This window comes from Pelmatolapia mariae, linkage group LG7 (genome assembly GCF_036321145.2).
Source record: "Pelmatolapia mariae isolate MD_Pm_ZW linkage group LG7, Pm_UMD_F_2, whole genome shotgun sequence".
Classification (NCBI taxonomy): Eukaryota; Metazoa; Chordata; class Actinopteri; order Cichliformes; family Cichlidae; genus Pelmatolapia; species Pelmatolapia mariae.
In genome coordinates this window covers 61,807,273-61,824,967 of record NC_086233.1, presented here as the reverse complement: position 1 = coordinate 61,824,967, position 17,695 = coordinate 61,807,273, and the positions used below count along the sequence as shown (strand labels likewise).

At 42.9% G+C, this 17,695-nt stretch overlaps 3 protein-coding genes across 5 annotated transcripts in view; 1 reads left to right on the top strand and 2 right to left on the bottom strand.

The window, feature by feature from the left end:
* The first annotated feature begins 609 nt into the window (after positions 1–609).
* On the top strand, positions 610–2,596 carry ribc2 (RIB43A domain with coiled-coils 2). Of its 2 annotated transcripts, none has more exons than XM_063480155.2 (6): positions 610–854; positions 1,286–1,367; positions 1,463–1,783; positions 1,875–1,993; positions 2,092–2,265; positions 2,380–2,596. In XM_063480155.2, the coding sequence occupies exons 1-6, from the start codon at positions 834–836 to the stop codon at positions 2,578–2,580; spliced, it is 918 nt and encodes a 305-aa protein (XP_063336225.1). In that variant the 5' UTR covers positions 610–833; the 3' UTR covers positions 2,581–2,596. The 2 variants fall into 2 exon arrangements, with proteins under 2 accessions (XP_063336225.1, XP_063336223.1); XM_063480153.2 differs by having other exon boundaries at positions 610–1,180.
* Positions 2,597–3,438: 842 nt separating this feature from the next.
* Positions 3,439–7,202, bottom strand: ada2a (adenosine deaminase 2a). 2 transcript variants are annotated; one of them, XM_063480152.1, is made up of 10 exons: positions 6,933–7,202; positions 6,324–6,648; positions 5,936–6,152; positions 5,090–5,303; positions 4,851–4,978; positions 4,519–4,609; positions 4,276–4,384; positions 3,951–4,108; positions 3,635–3,837; positions 3,439–3,546 (listed from the first exon to the last, which is right to left on the bottom strand). In XM_063480152.1, exons 2-10 carry the CDS (start codon positions 6,625–6,627, stop codon positions 3,456–3,458), a joined length of 1,515 nt encoding a protein of 504 aa, XP_063336222.1. In that variant the 5' UTR covers positions 6,628–6,648; positions 6,933–7,202; the 3' UTR covers positions 3,439–3,455. The 2 variants fall into 2 exon arrangements, with proteins under 2 accessions (XP_063336222.1, XP_063336221.1); XM_063480151.1 differs by having other exon boundaries at positions 6,959–7,202.
* Positions 7,203–8,146: 944 nt separating this feature from the next.
* Positions 8,147–17,695, bottom strand: part of LOC134631624 (chromatin remodeling regulator CECR2) — a 32,515-nt gene continuing 22,966 nt past the window's right edge. The window contains exons 10-19 of the mRNA XM_063480150.1: positions 17,415–17,544; positions 17,273–17,310; positions 16,371–16,462; positions 16,099–16,225; positions 15,017–15,390; positions 14,757–14,903; positions 13,847–14,639; positions 11,401–13,426; positions 11,039–11,095; positions 8,147–10,903 (exon numbers count right to left, since the gene is read on the bottom strand). Coding sequence (XP_063336220.1) covers positions 11,044–11,095; positions 11,401–13,426; positions 13,847–14,639; positions 14,757–14,903; positions 15,017–15,390; positions 16,099–16,225; positions 16,371–16,462; positions 17,273–17,310; positions 17,415–17,544 — 3,779 coding nt within the window. The 3' untranslated portion in view covers positions 8,147–10,903; positions 11,039–11,043. The remainder of the gene's footprint in view (positions 10,904–11,038; positions 11,096–11,400; positions 13,427–13,846; positions 14,640–14,756; positions 14,904–15,016; positions 15,391–16,098; positions 16,226–16,370; positions 16,463–17,272; positions 17,311–17,414; positions 17,545–17,695) is intronic.

Genomic DNA, 17,695 nt, shown 5'->3' with positions numbered 1-17,695 from the left:
GCTGATAAGGTCTCATAAAGTCTGCAAATTAGGTCAGAAGCTACATTGTAACCAAATGCAGACAGACTAGCTAATATCACTGGTTACTGTTATTCTGAAATAACATTAATAAGAAAAACAACCTAGCACATATGAGCCTGATTATGGTTTTGTTTTCATAAAATCAGTTATCCTAGCTGATTACACTGCTCAGCGTGTATTTTTGCTACTGGAATTCTTTCACCTGTAAATCAGAAAATTGTCTAGGACATCCCGTTTTTTAGTTCAGATGTTCCTCCAAGTACTGGACAACCAGGACGACTGAATCAAAACAGCAATGTGTTACAGCATTTAAGAAATAACTTTAGCCTCAAGAAAAGTGAAGGGAAAGGAAAGTGCTTTTGCTGGTCCAGATATCCGTGAACTCGTGCTTCAACTGAATCAGCAGTATGGGAAGCATTTGTGCAGGCTGTCCAGAACTTTCTTGCCAATCAGAGAGCAGAGAATTATGCTGAGCTTGTGTAATAACATGCTGGAAGAATTTCAGCTAATGAGTACCAGAATGTCACTGGAGATGCACGTTTACATTTCTCATCTCAACCAAATCACGGAGATGTCATCGATGAGCATGAGGAAATATGTCATCAAGATACAAAAGTGATGGGAAACCGACATCAGGGAACTTTTAATCTGAGCGTGACGCGTAAATACTGTTGCGTGTCCCTCAGACATCTTTTCTTTAGAGCTTAAGTGGCAGGAATGTGCTTTAAAGCAGAATAGAAATATCAAAACTAACATTCTGGGAGAAGGAAAAATGATCGATTGGATGGTTTGGTGATGTTCATCTCAAAAACATGACGAGCAAATGTGAGTCGGTAAGCGACACAGTTCGCATTGCCACTCGTGTGCTTTCAGTAGCTGAAATGTTCCGATCCGAGGCATCTGGGGTGAGTGCTCCGGAAAAAGCCGAGGTTTTACGACGGCTCGCGAACACTCTGGTGTCTTAGCAACCAGTGTGTTTGAAATCTAAGTTTCCGATGGGAGCAAATCCTCAGCTAAATTGTAGCCACCGCTGTGAGCCAAAATGCTTAAAACTGAACTACTTTCAGAGCGCCTCGCCAGAGCCAGTCTGGAGAAGCGTCGCAACATAGAGACTGAAAGAAAGGAAAAGATTTTTAATGACAAACTGAGGACGATTGGGGTACGTGTTTGAGGCTCTGCTGTGGGTCTGAATTAAACAGAAGTGGAAAGTCTGCGGCAGAGGAGGTTAACGCATTGTGTTTGTCTCTAAATGACTGTTCTACAGGTTGACAAGGAAGCCCTAGATGAGCAGGTGAAAGAGAAAAGGGAACAAGTAGAAGCTGCAAAAAAGGAACAAAACGCTTATGGTGAGTTACTTCAGATTTGTTTCCTGATGTGTGTCATTCAATCCTTCATTAAAGTGAACTGTGATATATGTGTGTGGCATGTGATCGTCATGCAGATGCTGATATGCTCCGTTATGGCAAAGTAGCTTACATTCTCGACAGCCGCCAAATGAAGGAGAAGCGTGCACTGGAAAAAGCCGTTGTCGCCTACAGGCAGCAATACCAGCACCCTGAAGATCGGCGAGAGTATGATTTGAATGATCCCAGCTGTATTAAAAAAGTAGAGCAGAGTGATGCACATATGATGCCTCCTGGCCTGGTGGGTGAAGACCCAGAAAGTAAGATCAGGCAGCAGAACCAGAGGGAACAGCTCAGAGAGTGGCTCACCCAGCAGCAGACTGAGCAGGCAGCGGAAAGGCATCAACAAGAGCTGGAAGGTGGGTTTTGTCTTAAAACCATGCTTGATACACATGCTCAGTTCAAATACAAAAGTCAAGCTCACGTCATATTCTCTACTGAAATTTTTAGAGCAGCGTTATGACCAACGCAGAGTAGAAATGGACAACAGAGCTGTGCAACTTCAGAGCCTTGAGATAGAAAAGAGAAAGGCAGCTGTCATCGCCACTAAAGACTTCAATCGGTCTATGGTGAGTCAGAGGAATTTAACTGCATTAAACGCTGCTATAGGCTTCAATAAACATTTTTTTATTTCCACCTTGTTACTCACGTGTCTCCATGGGCAAAGGCTGAAGAAAAGCGGCATCAAGACAAAGAAATCAATGGCAGGCAAAGCCAGTTTCAAGGTACCCCGAGTACGGTGGCCGTGCCCGGCCTGAGTCCCAGCAGTGACAGGAGAACAGCTCCTGAGAGCCTGCAGCAGATCATTCAAATCCAGAAATATCAAATGGAGGAGAAGAGGGTAAAAAAAAAAAAAAAAAATACATGTTTGCACTCAAACAGTATGGATTATTTAAAAGGTAGCCCATATTAAGCATTTTATCTCCTAATGTGTGTGTTGTCTGTGCATGTAAAGAGAAAAGAACTGGAGATGAAACAAGAAGAAGAGTGGCACGATCGCGTGCGCCTGAACTCAGCTCGTACCACTCTGCTTACTGAGAGGCAGCAGGCACGAACGAACAGGCAGCTGAGGCGAGACCTGGACCGCGCCAACGCCCAACTGGCCGAAACACACAAACAACAGTTAGTAACTTTTGAACAAAATAGTTTTTATTAAATTTAACACAGTGTACACTGTCTCACTGTTTTTAACAACGCTTCATTTTTAAGGAAACCAGACATTAAAAGAGGATGTATTGATGACAGCTTCTTCTCCAAGTTCAACACCTGCAGCAGATGAGGGGTGATGCACTGCTCTGATACCAGTGATGGTGTTACATAAAAAGAACAATGAATAAACGGAATATCACAGTGAATAATCAGCTGCTTTTCTGTGAAATGTAGTTCAGAACATTCATGTTTGCATGATTTGAAAACTATTAATTAAATTTCAGATACTGTTTTAAAAAGTAGCCTCTGAAAGATGATTAGTTTTTGTGTTTCAAGTCTTTTGCGCAGTTTTGCCTGCATAAGCAAATACTAATTACTAGTCAGTTGAAGGCATAAGTGTTAAAATTAGATTCAAGTAAAAAATCTTACAGATGTTTTAAAAAAAATGCTGTTTTTAAAGAAAAATGTTCCATAGGTCATATGATTTAAAACACACACAAAAAAGCTACCTGTCACGCTTATGCAACATGCGAGAGAACCACAGAGAGAATAATAAAACAGCAGTTAGCATCTCAATCACTTAAAGCTGTGTGACACTGTTACTGTATTTAACATGGCATTGTGAGTCTGTTCTACCTTTTTTAAAGGCTTTTTTTTCCACAGTAGCCGACATGTTATGACACATAATTATTTCATTCATTATAAAACATTGTGGGGAACAACACTATGTTTGTGCCTACCACAAACCTGCTCAGTGGCTGTTTCAGCAGTCTTTGACATTTACACTCATGGTTCAGCTTCGACTGTCCTACAAAAAGCCCCTTTCACAGCAGAAAGGACTGCTTGTATCATTGTTTGTCGTTTTCAAATGCAAGTTTACTACTAAAAGGCATTTTCAGAGACAAACTTATCCCATCTTCTCTGCCACAGAGACAGTGCTTTCTCCTTTTGCTCGGGAGTCAAAGAACTATACCTGAAACACAGACACGGGAACATCAGTCACCCAAAAGCATGCTGGCGCACACAATGCAACTACAAGTCACATCTTAGCAGAACTTCACCTGATAGAGTTTATGGCCAGCTGTTTAAGGGAGCCTACATGGGAACGCATGCCCCCCAAACCAACGAAAGCTTCATAGAAGTCATAAGAGAGGCCAAATGCACCAAATATGGCGGGGTCATCGGAGCTGATGACAACCGGGTGGTTTTCAGACATTAGTGCAGCAGCTGGATGGTTTCGCAAGTCTTTGACCAACTTCAACACCTGGGTAAGGGTATGTGGAAGGAGAAGATGAGACAAAGGGTTTTAGCCCACTCACACTACAAACAGGAAAACATTACCATCCGTGTACAGTATAGTGGCAGATAGCAGTGTACCTGGTTGGAGATGGGGCACACCTCCACAGCAACCCCATCTTTTCTAGACCACTCTTTGGCGACTGGATGGCGCGTTAGTGCAAATCCATGTCCAATGCGTGACGTATTAAAGAGAAGAGCATCCAATATGTTCTGATCTACTTCCGTACCCTGAGAATCTGCACACAGTAAAGACAAACAAAATGAATATGACTTACAAATACTTTTTTGCACTCCCTGGATTAAACGTATAGTAAACTTCACATTTGTGCAGTTTCATATATGGGGGTTAAAAACAAACTTATGATTGTTATACTGGTACACTGGAATCATGATGAATTCTCACTTGTCTCTCCAGCATGGAAAAAGAAAGGAAGTGGGACCCCTCTCTCTACAGGGAGCGACAAGGCATCTCTGTAATACCACAGGGGTCTCCCGCCATCCTCCCAACCCACCTGTAACGCAAACACAAGTTTTTGTGTGTACTTGTTTTCAACAAATATAGAAGCCATGATACCATTTCAGTCCATTTGGGATGTTCCAGCATATTTTGTATTCAATGATTTCAAACTGTAAAAGTGTCTCTTACCAGATCAAAACCAGCCATGATATCAGGAAAGTCTCTGTACAGCTCCATAGCCTCCTCCACAACTTTAAGCATTGTGTTAGTGTTTATTGTCCTGAAATACACAGGAACAGAATACTTTATCAATTCCAGTTGCTCCAAGATGGTAAGAACAGTAACTAACTAAATTAAATAAGTTACAAAATATAACAAAATAGCTCCAATAGTTACAAATACCTCTAATTATTATAGGCAGAATTGATCAGTGATTAAATCTGCATTTTATCTGTCAGAAGCAGTGTGGAATTAAGAATAAATAGTACAGACTAATTTTTAAAAGCACTCAGAGCAGCAACCTTTTGGCAGTAAAGATGATTCTCACGCCAAAAAAGTCAGGATGGTTTGCTACAAACTGCCTTGAGATGTCCTGGCAGGTCTTCAAAGTCCAGGCCTTGTCATAAGTGCGGCCATCCAAATCATATATCTAAATATAACAAAGAAGAACAAATTAACACGTGTGAATCCATTGGGTACATCAGACACACAGGGAAATCAGTATATATAGAGTATAGCTAGAATGTAAGTATTAAAATACCTCTGGAAGTATAGCGCGAAGTTCAAGATACATAACATTGTCCATGTAGAACTGGCTGAGGCCCTGGTAGAAATAGTCTTTGAACACAGGAGCATAAGTAACCAGACCATACGCTGCCTGGAAGGTCTCTTCAAATATACTCCACACCACAGTCTGAGTGGGGTACACTGCCTCTGGATCCTTATCAGTGAAGAGCGTCAGGTTGCCCATGATGCTAAGAGCAAGTATGCAGATAAGGTTGTGATAAGACCAACAACTAGCTTATACTCCATATATCAAACATACGCAAAACATTATATTGTTACCATTTTCCTGAGGTTGAAGTTAAAACTATGCAGGATTATTATTAACTCTTTGAAAAACAACAATCACTAAATTGTCAAATTAAACCGTCCTACCTTTCATAATAGCCGGGCTGTTTATGATTAAGATAACAGACTTCATTCCCTTTAATGAGACTTCACCTTGTTCCTAATAGTTTCAGCTAACTGATAATATCCGGATGTAATATTTCACAGATTTAAAGCCACTTAGTTGTGCCAATAAAATACAAATACAAGAAGGACAAATTGATACGGTTACCTATTAATTTTAGGAGGCCAGAGGTCAAAAATCAGAGGTGCACTTGAGGCCATGTGTTACGGGGGTGCTCTCACACATGGTCTCAGCATTGACAGGAAAATGTATGGAAATGCAGACAAAACTAAATATACCAATATGAAGCCTCACAGAATTCACAGAAGATTAAAGGACTCGTGGTACGATTACATAAAAGTTACGCAAGAGTGTTTCTGTGTCTATTGTCTCTTTCTAAATTATTATTTTTTGCAACACAAACAAGATCACCTGTTGTCAAGATCTGTGGTGTTCACAGTCTTGGCCCTGAGGCTTTCCAGCAGGGCCCAAGAAGAGCAATTTGGCAGAGGTTTCGGTTGCTGAGACGAGAAGATGAATCTGACGGACCGGCTAGTAAAGCAAATATAGCAATGTGGCCGATAGGTCGCGTTCTTCACCAGCCATTCTACATCTACCATGGAGAAGTCATGGAGATGTAGAGCTCCACCTGAAATCGTGAATAATAAAATTATAATGAAATAAAAACTGTGATACTCTGCATAAATATTTGGCAATATTTCCTGAATGAGAATTTTGTTATTTTCCACTATCTTTTGGGAATACAATATTACTGTGTCAAAATTAGGTTCTATCCATGTTTCTGTCAGCAGCTGTGTACCTTTAGGCATTTTCTGCAGCAGCTTGAAGATGGGACTGTTCCTGATGAGTTCCCTGGCCTTGAAGAAGTGCATAGCAGGAGGAAATTCCTCTCTTTCCATCTCGTCTTGTTTCATTTTTAACAGCCGAGCATTCAGACGCTGTTCGGCGTCAGTCAACACCTGCTGCCCACCTGTCTGCATGGAGGACTCCTGCTTTATTAGAGCCTCTCTCTGCTTGGGGTCCGGGATGGACATGCCACCGGTCAAGTAGAGCATCGACAAACAGAGCACAGCCGCGTGGGGTCGCTGTAGCAGGGCTGCCATTTTAGGTAGAGAAGGTGGGAGCTGGTTTAAGACAGAAAACGTCACGAGTTAAGGCAAACTGCACTGAGAAAGCACGGCAGCCTCTTTGCGGAACAGAAAACAGTTGTTCCCCAATAGCTGGGGTAAAAATAAAACGCCAACCTATAACACCGGCGAAACAGAGAAAACAACCAGGTGCCGCTTCCTCAGCGGTTATTTCCCTTACAAAATCCTATCGTAATCAGAATTACTTTTTAGAAGACAAATTCACAACTTATCACAGCAGACTAAACACAGAAAAAGAAAAAGGGCTATCGTTAAGTTACCTTAGGCTAACAGCAGCCCGACTTACTCAGAGTGTTGGTGCACAGCGATTAGCTTAGCTGGTGAAGACGACTTTGTAAACAGTCCCGGCGAGAGTCGCTTTATGAACAGAGATCATCGGAAAATCTTGCTCGACTATGTCAGCTAAAAATGTCTGCATTCTCTTTTAAGTTGCGCTTTTAAGACGACAGACTCACGAAAATAAACACTCTGCGAGATGCAATAACCTCCGTCGTGTTTGTTTTCTCTTTCTCACTCCGTCGCTTTGCTTAGAAGGCTAATGATTGGCTAAAGCTTGTCCCTGGAATAATTTGATTGGTTACTCTAACAGCGGAAACCAGTCGTCGATATATTAGAGAGAGAAAGAAAACAAAGTAATGATTAACCAAACAAGAACGAAAAAATATTTTTGCTGGTGACATCATAGTTACCCTGCAAACAAACAAAAAAAGAGGAAAAAATACGGAAAATTCTTTCCGTAAAACAATTCATTTCACTGTTTGTAAAACAAAACAAACCTTATCTAAACCTTATGGTTTTGTTAATAATAAAAACGAGCAGTGGGTGGGGCAAGAGATACACACAGAACTTGCCATCCTTCTTTCCTTTGTATAAAATCAACACAAACTTTGGTTATTGTTTCCACAGCTTCATCATCAAGTCAAGTTTTAGTACATTTTGATCATATAGTAGTTCTTTAGCATTACTGGCATGTTGCGTTTTGCATTTCCTTAAAAGCTAGTTGCACAACAATGTGCGTAATTGGGCTCAATTAAAGCGCCTTAATTACATGCCTCATTTGCATTTTCTTTCTAATGCCAATTTTGGCCTCATTAGGCCTAAACAAAAGAATATATTACTTTTTATTAGGAGGAGCCCTCTGACGTCACATATGTGACTCCTGCAGACAGGAGAAGGGTCAGACAAAGCAGCATTCAATCTGTGGAGGGTGTTCATCACCAGGATAAACACTAATCAAAAGTGATGGTGTAAAGCCTCCAAATACATTAATGCATTGTCATGCATCAGCCGTCACATTGTGGCCTTTTTCATTTCATTATTTTTAGCGTTTCAGTTACTCCAATAGAGTTATTAAAAAAAAAAAAAAAAAAAAAAAAAAAAAAAAACACAACCCAGTGTTTATTTCTCAAAAAAAGGCCAAAGTGTTGTTTGAGAAACATTTTTTATTTCTAAGAAATGTACAGTAGAGAAAATACTCCATTCCATTTCCAAAATAATCTATGTCAGTCAGATAAGAACTTGTAAACGTCACTTCAAAATGAAAGACACAGGTCTTTTCTTCTCCAATGGCTACTGAGGTAAAAGACGACTGCTTAAAAACATCAAAAACATTGAGAGAAAAAGAGACAGACACCAGAATTATATTAAAACAAAGTCCAAAAATGTACAAAAATTCTTAAAACAGCAAATAAATATGATTCACATTTAATCACGCCTAACTGGGTTACAACTAGTGCAGAGAGATGACAGCAGAGTAAAGTGAAAGATGAACGCGCACTTCCAGTCATCTGGTGCCGATTGTATGCACCAGAAGAAAAGAGAGAAAAAACATCTGTACACACAAACACACACACCTGTACACCATAAGATAACATCGCAACCTTACAGACCTTATTAAAAAATAAAACAAACTGCCCTTCATACATTAGACAGCACGAGTGAACACACTACCTCCTTAGTGGCCCCATTGAGCTCACTAATACTGCCTATTTTAACAAAATAGCAAATCATCTATGACAGGTCTTCTGTGATACATTTACAAAATTGTCTCATAGCGTCTAGCTTTCCCCGACCCAGCTTCTTTTCTTGAATATTTCATTACAACGTCCTATAATTTAAGACATTCTAATGCTGCCAAACTGTATACAGCCCATTACAGACCTTAGACTGGACTACTGCCCACAACCTGTAGGTGGAATGGCGTTTGATCTGTAGAAGTTAAGACATAGTCCCATCTTAAAATACTAAATATTGTCCATCATTCTCTAATAATATTTTTTTTTAAAAATGATAAGAATGAAGGTGCAATATCATGGAACAGTGGACGCTTCAGCACCTGCAGACAGCCGAGTAATCACCTCTACTTGAGGTCGTCAGTGAGCACCATAATTAGTCAGAGATCCGACACACAAGCTTTTTATTTCCCACCAAAGACGGTAAAGCAATGTAAGGCCATTTCATTCTCAGTTCTACAGTCATGAGATCTAAAAGTGGTGCTAACATCAATTCATGCTGGTCACAGAACGTCACCCCGCAGGAGTCTGGCAGAGTACGAGAAGAAGTGGATAGACTTTGTAGATGCCACAGACTGGCTAGATGAGGTAGATTATTCTTTTTTTGCCATTGCTAAACTTCCCCAGTGGGGCTCGCAGACAAAGAACCAAAATTCATTGTGATGGCAAATGATTTGACATCAAATTAAGTGGAATGTAGAGTAACAAATTAGATCCTATTAAAATCCAATTAACTCTGACGAAAGCAATATATTTAAAAAAAAAAAAAAAAGAGGGGACAGTTAATTATTATTAAGGCCAATGACCCTCACAAGTCAACTTCTTCATGAGGTGGATTGATTTGCCACAGCTGCAGTCTCATTTTCTTTATGCTGTTCCTCCTTCAAATAATTCAGAACAGTACCCGTATAAAGAAACTGTACACCCTGAGGATATGTTTAGTACTGACATGGGGAAGACTCAAAGGAACCGTAAAGGAACAAAGAACTAAAACTTGTTGGAGGACACTCGAATAGCCAAATAATTTTTTTGTGTATGCATTTGCTCTGTGCACGTGTATACACCAGTGAGTATATCGTCCGAAATAAGTCTGTGCAGTGAAGGGCGGTGATTAATATAGTATACACTCTTAGATACATTTACGCATTAATAAGTATCGACTAAAATACGACTATCCAAGGCCACTTGGTTCCAGGATGTCAAGACTGACAGAAATCGATAGTGCACAACAGAGAATCACACATATTTAGATAACATTGACACCACCCTTGCCGGTCCCTCTCTGCTACTCAAAGACATTCAAACAAATGAAGGCAGCTTTGAATGATGCATATACTGTGTGTGTGCTCCAGAGAAAGAAAAGCATTAGAGATTGGGTGGAAATGAACAAGAAATGGGTGGGATGATTTGTGCTTCAGATGGATGATCAGTGTTGTTTGTTCTTTCACAAGCAGCTGCTGCGCTGCATTTCCTGTCTACACATTCACTCATACATTCATAAAAACAAACCAAGGCAACTACCAGGGGCTTTTGAGTTGACTAGGTTAGGGTGACAGTCTCATAGTACCTCCTTTTATACACCTGAGTTTAGATATGGTTGGAGAAGAAAATCGTAGTCAAAAAGAAAACAAACAAACAAACAAAAACCCCCAGTCCATCTCGTCTTTTTCACAGTCCTGTCAGTAGGTGCAGTATCCTGCCCTACAGTCAATAGACAGGATAAGAACATTATGTTCAGTGGTCACTAATCCGTCCTTTTACAATCTGACGGCTCATGTAGAAGAGTGCTGTCCAGTGTTCTTGAAGGCAATGTCTCCTGTGTTTAACAGGTTGACATAGTGGTTAAAAGGGGCGCCCCTTCTGCAGGAGGTTTAAAGTTCAAATGCTCACGCTGGGAAGCAACCATGCTACTGAAGTGTCCTCGAGCAAGTCAGTGAATTCCTAACAGTTTCACAGCTATTCTGTAAGTGACCTCCGTAAGCTCTTGCGGTGGAGGGCACACGAGAAAGAGAATTGTTCTCCAAGGCTCAGTAACATTTCACATTTTAATTCTACTTTGTAGTACCAGCTGCCTGGCTGGAGTTTTAATTCCACTGCTGAACAAAACTGTTGCACAGTGGCAGAAGATCAGTAGGAAATATATTCGGAAAAAGTGTCTCCTCTTCTCAGAAGCGGTTTGGCTCACTGGTTTATCCAGATGTTCATTGACAACATCATCTCTGAAAGGAGAACAACAACAATCAGTTAGAAATGCCTCTCTGGCAGTATTCATCTTGCTGTTTCGACTGGAAACCTAAAAAAACAATAGAATAAAACACAAGTTTTAACAATTTATGAAATGTCTTTATACTCACTTTAATCACAATCCCTGTTTACTGCCAAGGCCGCTTGGAGCAGCCATCATCTGTTGTCTGTAAATAAATCGACTTGTTAGCTCTTGCAGTCCGAGTGCCATTGGTAGGACAATAAGACTCTGCAACATTATGCTGCTTGGTTAAGACTGTGAGACTGATGTGGTCATTTTATTTTCTTATTATAGTTTTAACCTTTAAAACAAGCAAACTAAATTAAAGTAGTGATAAGGAATGCCCACCAGAGTTTCTGAGATTCAAGGGGACATTTTCACATTTTGTTTTGACATAAATATATCAGGTAAGTCATCACAATTAACAACAGTCAAATACCCACTGACAATATAAACTATGTAAGAATTTACCCTGGATGTATGAAGCGTTCTGGTCCCACACCTCGCTGCTGAATCATCATGCCCTGAAAGTGCCCCCCGGGTCGGGGGTGTCTGTACATGGCCATGCGTGTTTGGCCAGGGGAATAGGGAAGCTGCTGGGGCCGTTGCAGAGCTTCCATCAGGTGTGAGTGGGGTCTCTGAGCAGCATAGTGTCGTGGATCAGGGTATGGTTGGTAAGGGGATCCATTTCCAGCTCCACGGGCCTGGGACATCATATGATGGACGACACCTTGCTGCATTCCTGGATGTAAGGCTCGAGGGTCGTACACAAAACCGGACGTCATGTGCGCCACAGACGCATGTGGATGCTGCATGCTACGGCGTTGAGCAGCAGCATTATGGCTGTCAAGGTCCAGGATTTCTTTTGGGCTTTCAGGTTGCTCTGAGCCCTCATTGTGGGGACGCTTTGCTGGACTGTCATTAATGCTGCTGCCTCCACCAGCTTGCTGGTTTTCACACTTCCCTTCCTCTGTGCCTCCAGGATGAGTCCCTGTTTCTGGCATTGGGCCTGGGGAAACCAAACTTGTACCGCTGGAGCCTTCAGACCCCAGCGGTGAGACACTGCTCTCCTTTAGCTGACCATTAGCTCTGGCACTGGCTACAGGTAAGTAGGCATTGTGTGACATTGCCTGGTGAGACTGATAATGAGGCCGATTCCACTCCTCTGGAGGGTAACCCCCTCTGCCCGTGGCTTGGTTATGGGCCTGAGTTTGGGGATGGGGTTGGGCATAGTAGCGCTGCTGCTGATACTGATGAGGTGGGTACACATTGCCATGACCATGAGGGTGCTGTTGACCTGGCACGTGGTAGGGGTAGGTTGACCCTCCCTGCTGCTGCTGGTAGCTGGTGTTGGGAGCAAGATTGTGGAGAGCATTAATGGACTGGTTATGATATGGGTGGTGAGCAGACGGAGGTATGGGCCTATTCATATTTGCCCGGTTGTAGTGTGGAAGTGGAGGGTTCCCCATGCCATAAGTACTCATAGTTGAATTTTCTGGGCCTTGCGAGTGAGGAGGTACGGCTGGATTGTGCCCATCTAATGGCCCACTTGGAGCCTGTATTCCCACATTACTACCCACCAACTGAGTTTGATGGCGATTTGGACTAAAAACCGGGTGTTTATAAACACTTGATGTCATCCTGGTGTGCTGTGGAGACATGGCAGTGCTTCTCGTGTCCAGCCTCGTAGGCTCGCTAGGTCTTTGATCTCCGAGATCAGCTGGACTGGGCTGAGAGGGTAATAGAGGGGCAGGATGGCTGGGTGGCAAAGAGGTCAGAGGGGCTGGGTGTGGGGGTCCAGGCTGGGCTCCTTGAGTAGCACCGTGTGGCATCCCATGCATGGGACTGCTTTGTGTAGTGCAGTGTGGTGAGATGCTTTGGGGGACATGATGAGAGGTTAGCAGAGAATTGTGTTGCTGTGTGTTCTGGTTCAGTGGCTGAGGAGAGCTCTGAGGGTGGCTTTTAGGAGAGGTGCTGCCCACCTCAGGTTGCTCATGTTTTTGAATGGCTTGCTGGGGTTTGCCTTCCTGATTTACACTTTCTGCGAGTTTTAAGTTGTCTGGCATTTGCTGAGTGGAATTCTGAGCTGCTGAAACATCCAGTGGTGGGAAGTTCTGAGGAAGAAGTGCAAGGCTTGGAGCATTTGGCTGTGGACTGTTTGGTTTATGCTGTGGGGGATTGGGTAGAGCAGGATCAGTGTTACTTGAGTTGGGATGGGATGAAACAGGAATGGTACCATTACTTTCACTGGCAGAGTGTCCCTGACTATCTAACTGGCTTTCAGCTGAACTCTGTGCGGCCGCTGATCCAGAAGGATTCTCTTCTGATCTGGCCAAGGTTGGGGCTGGGGGGCTCTGCATTTTATCCGCAAGCCCACAGTATTGCCTTGTGGGGCTAGGGTTGGATGGGCTCCCTTGGTTAACTGGAACCATGTTTTTGTGTGATGGAGCATCTTCAGAAATGCTGCTCGCAGCCATCTTGTTCTCTGACGTTGTGCCTGTTAACGTACAGGAGAAAACAATGTTGCAGGTTAGACTGTTTTAGTATGACTAGAAGTACAATGCACACGTTGTCCCCGTTTTATGCCACTTATCCAAAAGAATCACAATACAAATCAAATTTTAAAAAAATGTTCTGTTCCATTTCTTTACAATTAGGTTATAGAAACATTTAAAGGCGTCCCCATGAGGCTGAAATGACGACATGTAATCTCTTTTATATTTTCAAAAATATCAGCAAAAATGTAACCAAATTGATGAATATTCAATTTGCCGCTTACTGTGAGAAATAATTAAAGTCAAATTGTAAGAAGTACTTGACAGAAGATGGGGGCTGTGCTGATTAACAAATGAGACACTTGAGTCTAGTGCTCTATCACGCAGACTGGTGAAATACAGCAAGAGAAGGTCAGGTCTACCTTTGGGGTGCAAGTTTGTCTGCTGGGGAGGCTGTCTATCTGGGCCTTTGTCTCTAGCAGGATGCAGCAGCTGAACCTCAGGGGCAGGGGGAAGCTGTTGAGAGGGGTGAGCTGGGATGCTGCCAATTCTTGATGGGGGCCCAGGCTGCTGAAAGTTGCCTGTGTGCTGATGAGGGGCACCAGCAGGGGGTCCAGAAGAGGCTGACAGCTGCTGCAGGGCCAGCATCTCTGGGCTTTCCAGCATGGAAGCCAAGCGTGTCCTGCCGGAGGAGTCTGAGTGGGGCACAGTGGGACGTGCAGACATGAGCCCAGGGGAGCTGGCTGCTGCAGTCATTTGAAACTGGGCATTGGAAGGATGGTTGGGATATCCGGCAGCTTCTGGCCACGGTTTATGACCCACAGGTGGGGGGATTCCACCATAACTAAAGTTGCGCTGGTTCACCATGTTTGGGTCTTGAATAGATATGCCGCTGGGCCTCTCCTGCCCCTGTTGATTCATACCGCTCCACATAGTAGGTAGTGGCATGCCAGCAGGTCTCAAGCCTGGGTAGTTGTGCTGAGGTGATCCTTCCGGGCCTGAGAACCTGTTCCCCATAGGATGCACAGTGTGGCCCTCTGGACGGTGGTGGGATGGGTAGATGCTGGCTTCAGGAGGAGCTCCAGGCTGTAGGGTCATAGGACGTGGTCCTAAGCATGGGCCATGAGTCGGACCCATGTACGAGTGCTGCTGCTGGTTTGGATCTGGACCCACTGGATACCTAGGACCCATGTGGTGTGGCTCAATCATGCGTTGCTTGGAGGAAAAAAGGAAAATAAAATATGAAATATCTGGCTTTGTCTGTTATAACAGCATCAAGATGCATCATACACACAATTAGGTGGTTGGTTGTGTGTAATAGGTCAAGCATACCTGAATGTTAAAGTTGTGAGGCAACTGGTTTAAGTTGGGGTCTCCTTGTCTGGAAAAATGAACCTGGTAGGCAAAGCGGGGATCCATGGCCATTCTTTGGGCATACATGTGTGGACCATGAGGCCCAGGGGGACCAGGCTGACGGAGCTGTTAAAATAAAGAATTTATTATATTTTTCCCCTCTTGCATTTCAAACAGGAATTAGGACTCCCAATAAATAAATATATTAAAAAAAGGATTAAAGTCTTGTCTGTGGATACCTGTTGCCCTGGGTGGTATAACCCCCTGATATCTCCTTCCCGGATATGCTGCTGGCTTGGAGGCAAGCTGTGCGGGTGAGGGGGGCCGTTAGCCCAATGAGGAGGATGCAGCCGTGCCAGCCTGGCATCCTCCTCTGAAGTTGCGCTACTTTTGCCCTTTTGTGAGCTTCGCTTACGTTGTACTTGCTCAGTAGCCCTGATCAAACTTTCAGGCCCGAAAGCTTTGCTGTTACGGTTGCGTTTTCTTTCCTTGCGCTCCTTGTCTTCTCGACTGATGTGGAACTCTTCGTCCGTGTCGCCATCCTCAGATGGAAAATGTTTTAATAAGGCTCGGCTAAAACAACGCTCCAAAGACTCGGCCATGATAGTGTATTCTGAGGACAGAAAGACACCAACATCAGCGATTCTTTTGCGATAAAACCCCCGAGAACCTTTTTTTTTTTTTTTTTTTTTACATAAAACGCACATCTTCAGCAAAGTAGCAAACATACATCACATGTTTATAGCATCTACTCATATACTCAAAGAATAACGTTTCATGTACATGCACAGTCACTCCCACAAACAGCCACTCATGAAGTGACCATTAGGTGAGACACATACCAACAGAGCACAAAAATCCTGTCTTGTCCTGGCCCAGTGCTAACCAGCTGACCAAGTCAGAGGGCGTAAGTTTGACCCTTGCTCCTTCAACCCCTTCCCTCTACTCTTGCCCCACCCTGGGCCTCCTCACCACTCACCTCCCCCTATTCCCTGAGGAGAGTATTCAGTTGGATGGATGGCTCCAGACAGGGGGCTTAGGGGCTGGAATGTTTCTCTGGCACTGCAGGACTTGAATCCCCCAGAGCACTCGAGCACAACTCAATCACTCCTCATTAATCACTGTCAAGGCTGCCCTGGCCCCGGCCCCAACACAGTACTAAGACCGCCCCCCCCCCCTTTCTTCTGCGATCTCTCCCACTCTCACCCCCTGCGTCTCAATGTACATATGAAATTCTTTTTTCAAAATACATCCATAATGCAATGGATTTTGATGCCTTTAACAAAGTTATTTAAAAAATGGTTTAGAACGCTTAATTTACCGCTGTCTTCTCCATTGTACTCGACACAGTTTTCAAACATCAGCTTCACGTCAGAAACAAACTCCTCCTTAGCGACATACTCCCCGTTATTGAGCTTTTTCTCAATTGTGGATAGGTCCATAGGAGTCTGAAATGATTAGAACGACAATAAAAATAAAGCAATTAAAATTATGAATCAATAAACTTTATATATGCATTAATGCACAAACCAGACAGAAACGAACATGAAGCCAATGTCACACATTTGTAAAAACAACAACAGTATTCTGTACCTGGATGATCTCATGATAATTGGGAGCATAGGAGTCATCAACGGGCTCCAAGAAAGGCCAAGAATCTTTATGGGCTTTCAGGGCTTCAAGCACTGAAGAACAGAGTAGAACAGACATTAATCCGAGTGATTGTAAATTTACATCGACATGTTTTAAACCCAGCAACTGGATTTAGTATGGAAAGGGAAGATGTAAGATTTTTGGAAATAATGTCACAGACCCCAACATTGGTTCTAAAAACGTACAAAAATAAATATCAACCAACGGTATCGCTAAACTCGTATACAGTTTGTGGTTTATTCCTGCGTGTTTGGATGCACGTTTGCCATTACAATGGTGTGTTATGACGAGGAGTAAAAAGCATGAAACATGTACGCCATACCACAATTAATACCTTAAAACTGCCAGCATTTGAAGTGGATAACATTAATTATTGTGTAGCAGTGTTGTTTTTCTGTTGAGGATATGCTGCTGGTAAATCTAAGGTCCTGGTATTCCTACAAAGACTAAAACTGCTCAGGTACAGTTAAGGAGCACAGCTTAATCCCTGCAGGCATCACCTCAAATCCACTGATAAAGCTCCAGTGTCAGACACCACCAAAGAGATTTTGCGTCTTTGCCCTGATGGGTCAGAGCCATTCTCTTAACACAAAGACCAGCTGTTACTTGTGTGTTGCTTTGAGTAACAGTTCCACTTCATTGTCAACTAAGGAAAAGAAACCGCTGGTCTTACTTTCTGCAATAGCTGTTCTTCTTTTTACATACTTTCTATAAGCAGCCAACTTCTGCTTCCCGTTTACACTACCACACATCTGCCCAGATGACGTGAATTGTCATGTGACATGCATGTTACAGGTACATGCATGTAAACATAGCAACAGGTATTAATTCTGCAGGCATACCTTTATAAAGAGCAGTGTAGTCGTCATCAATTTCATAGCTGAAATGTTGAACATACGGCATGTTAGACGGGCTAAAATAATAGCAATCATGAGTCGCTAAAGCAGATAGTGAATCTGAAACTAAATGTGAACAACTTCCTACAATTCTTTATTCTTGCGTGTTCTCTGGACGGGAGAGGATGGCTCCAGATTCAGGAGCTCAGGTGGTAGATCTTTTCCTTGAGACAGCAGCCAGGCCTTTTCTTCTCGCATCTTCCGCCTTTTTGCACGCTCTAACAGAAAATCGTGAACACAGGGGGCAATTAAAATCACAAATAATGAAAAACGCCAGTCTCAGAGTGCAGGTAAACAATGCTTGATTGCTTATTCAGACCCTACAGTTACAGTATAAATTGCTGTCTATTGAGACTCTCGGGAGCATTG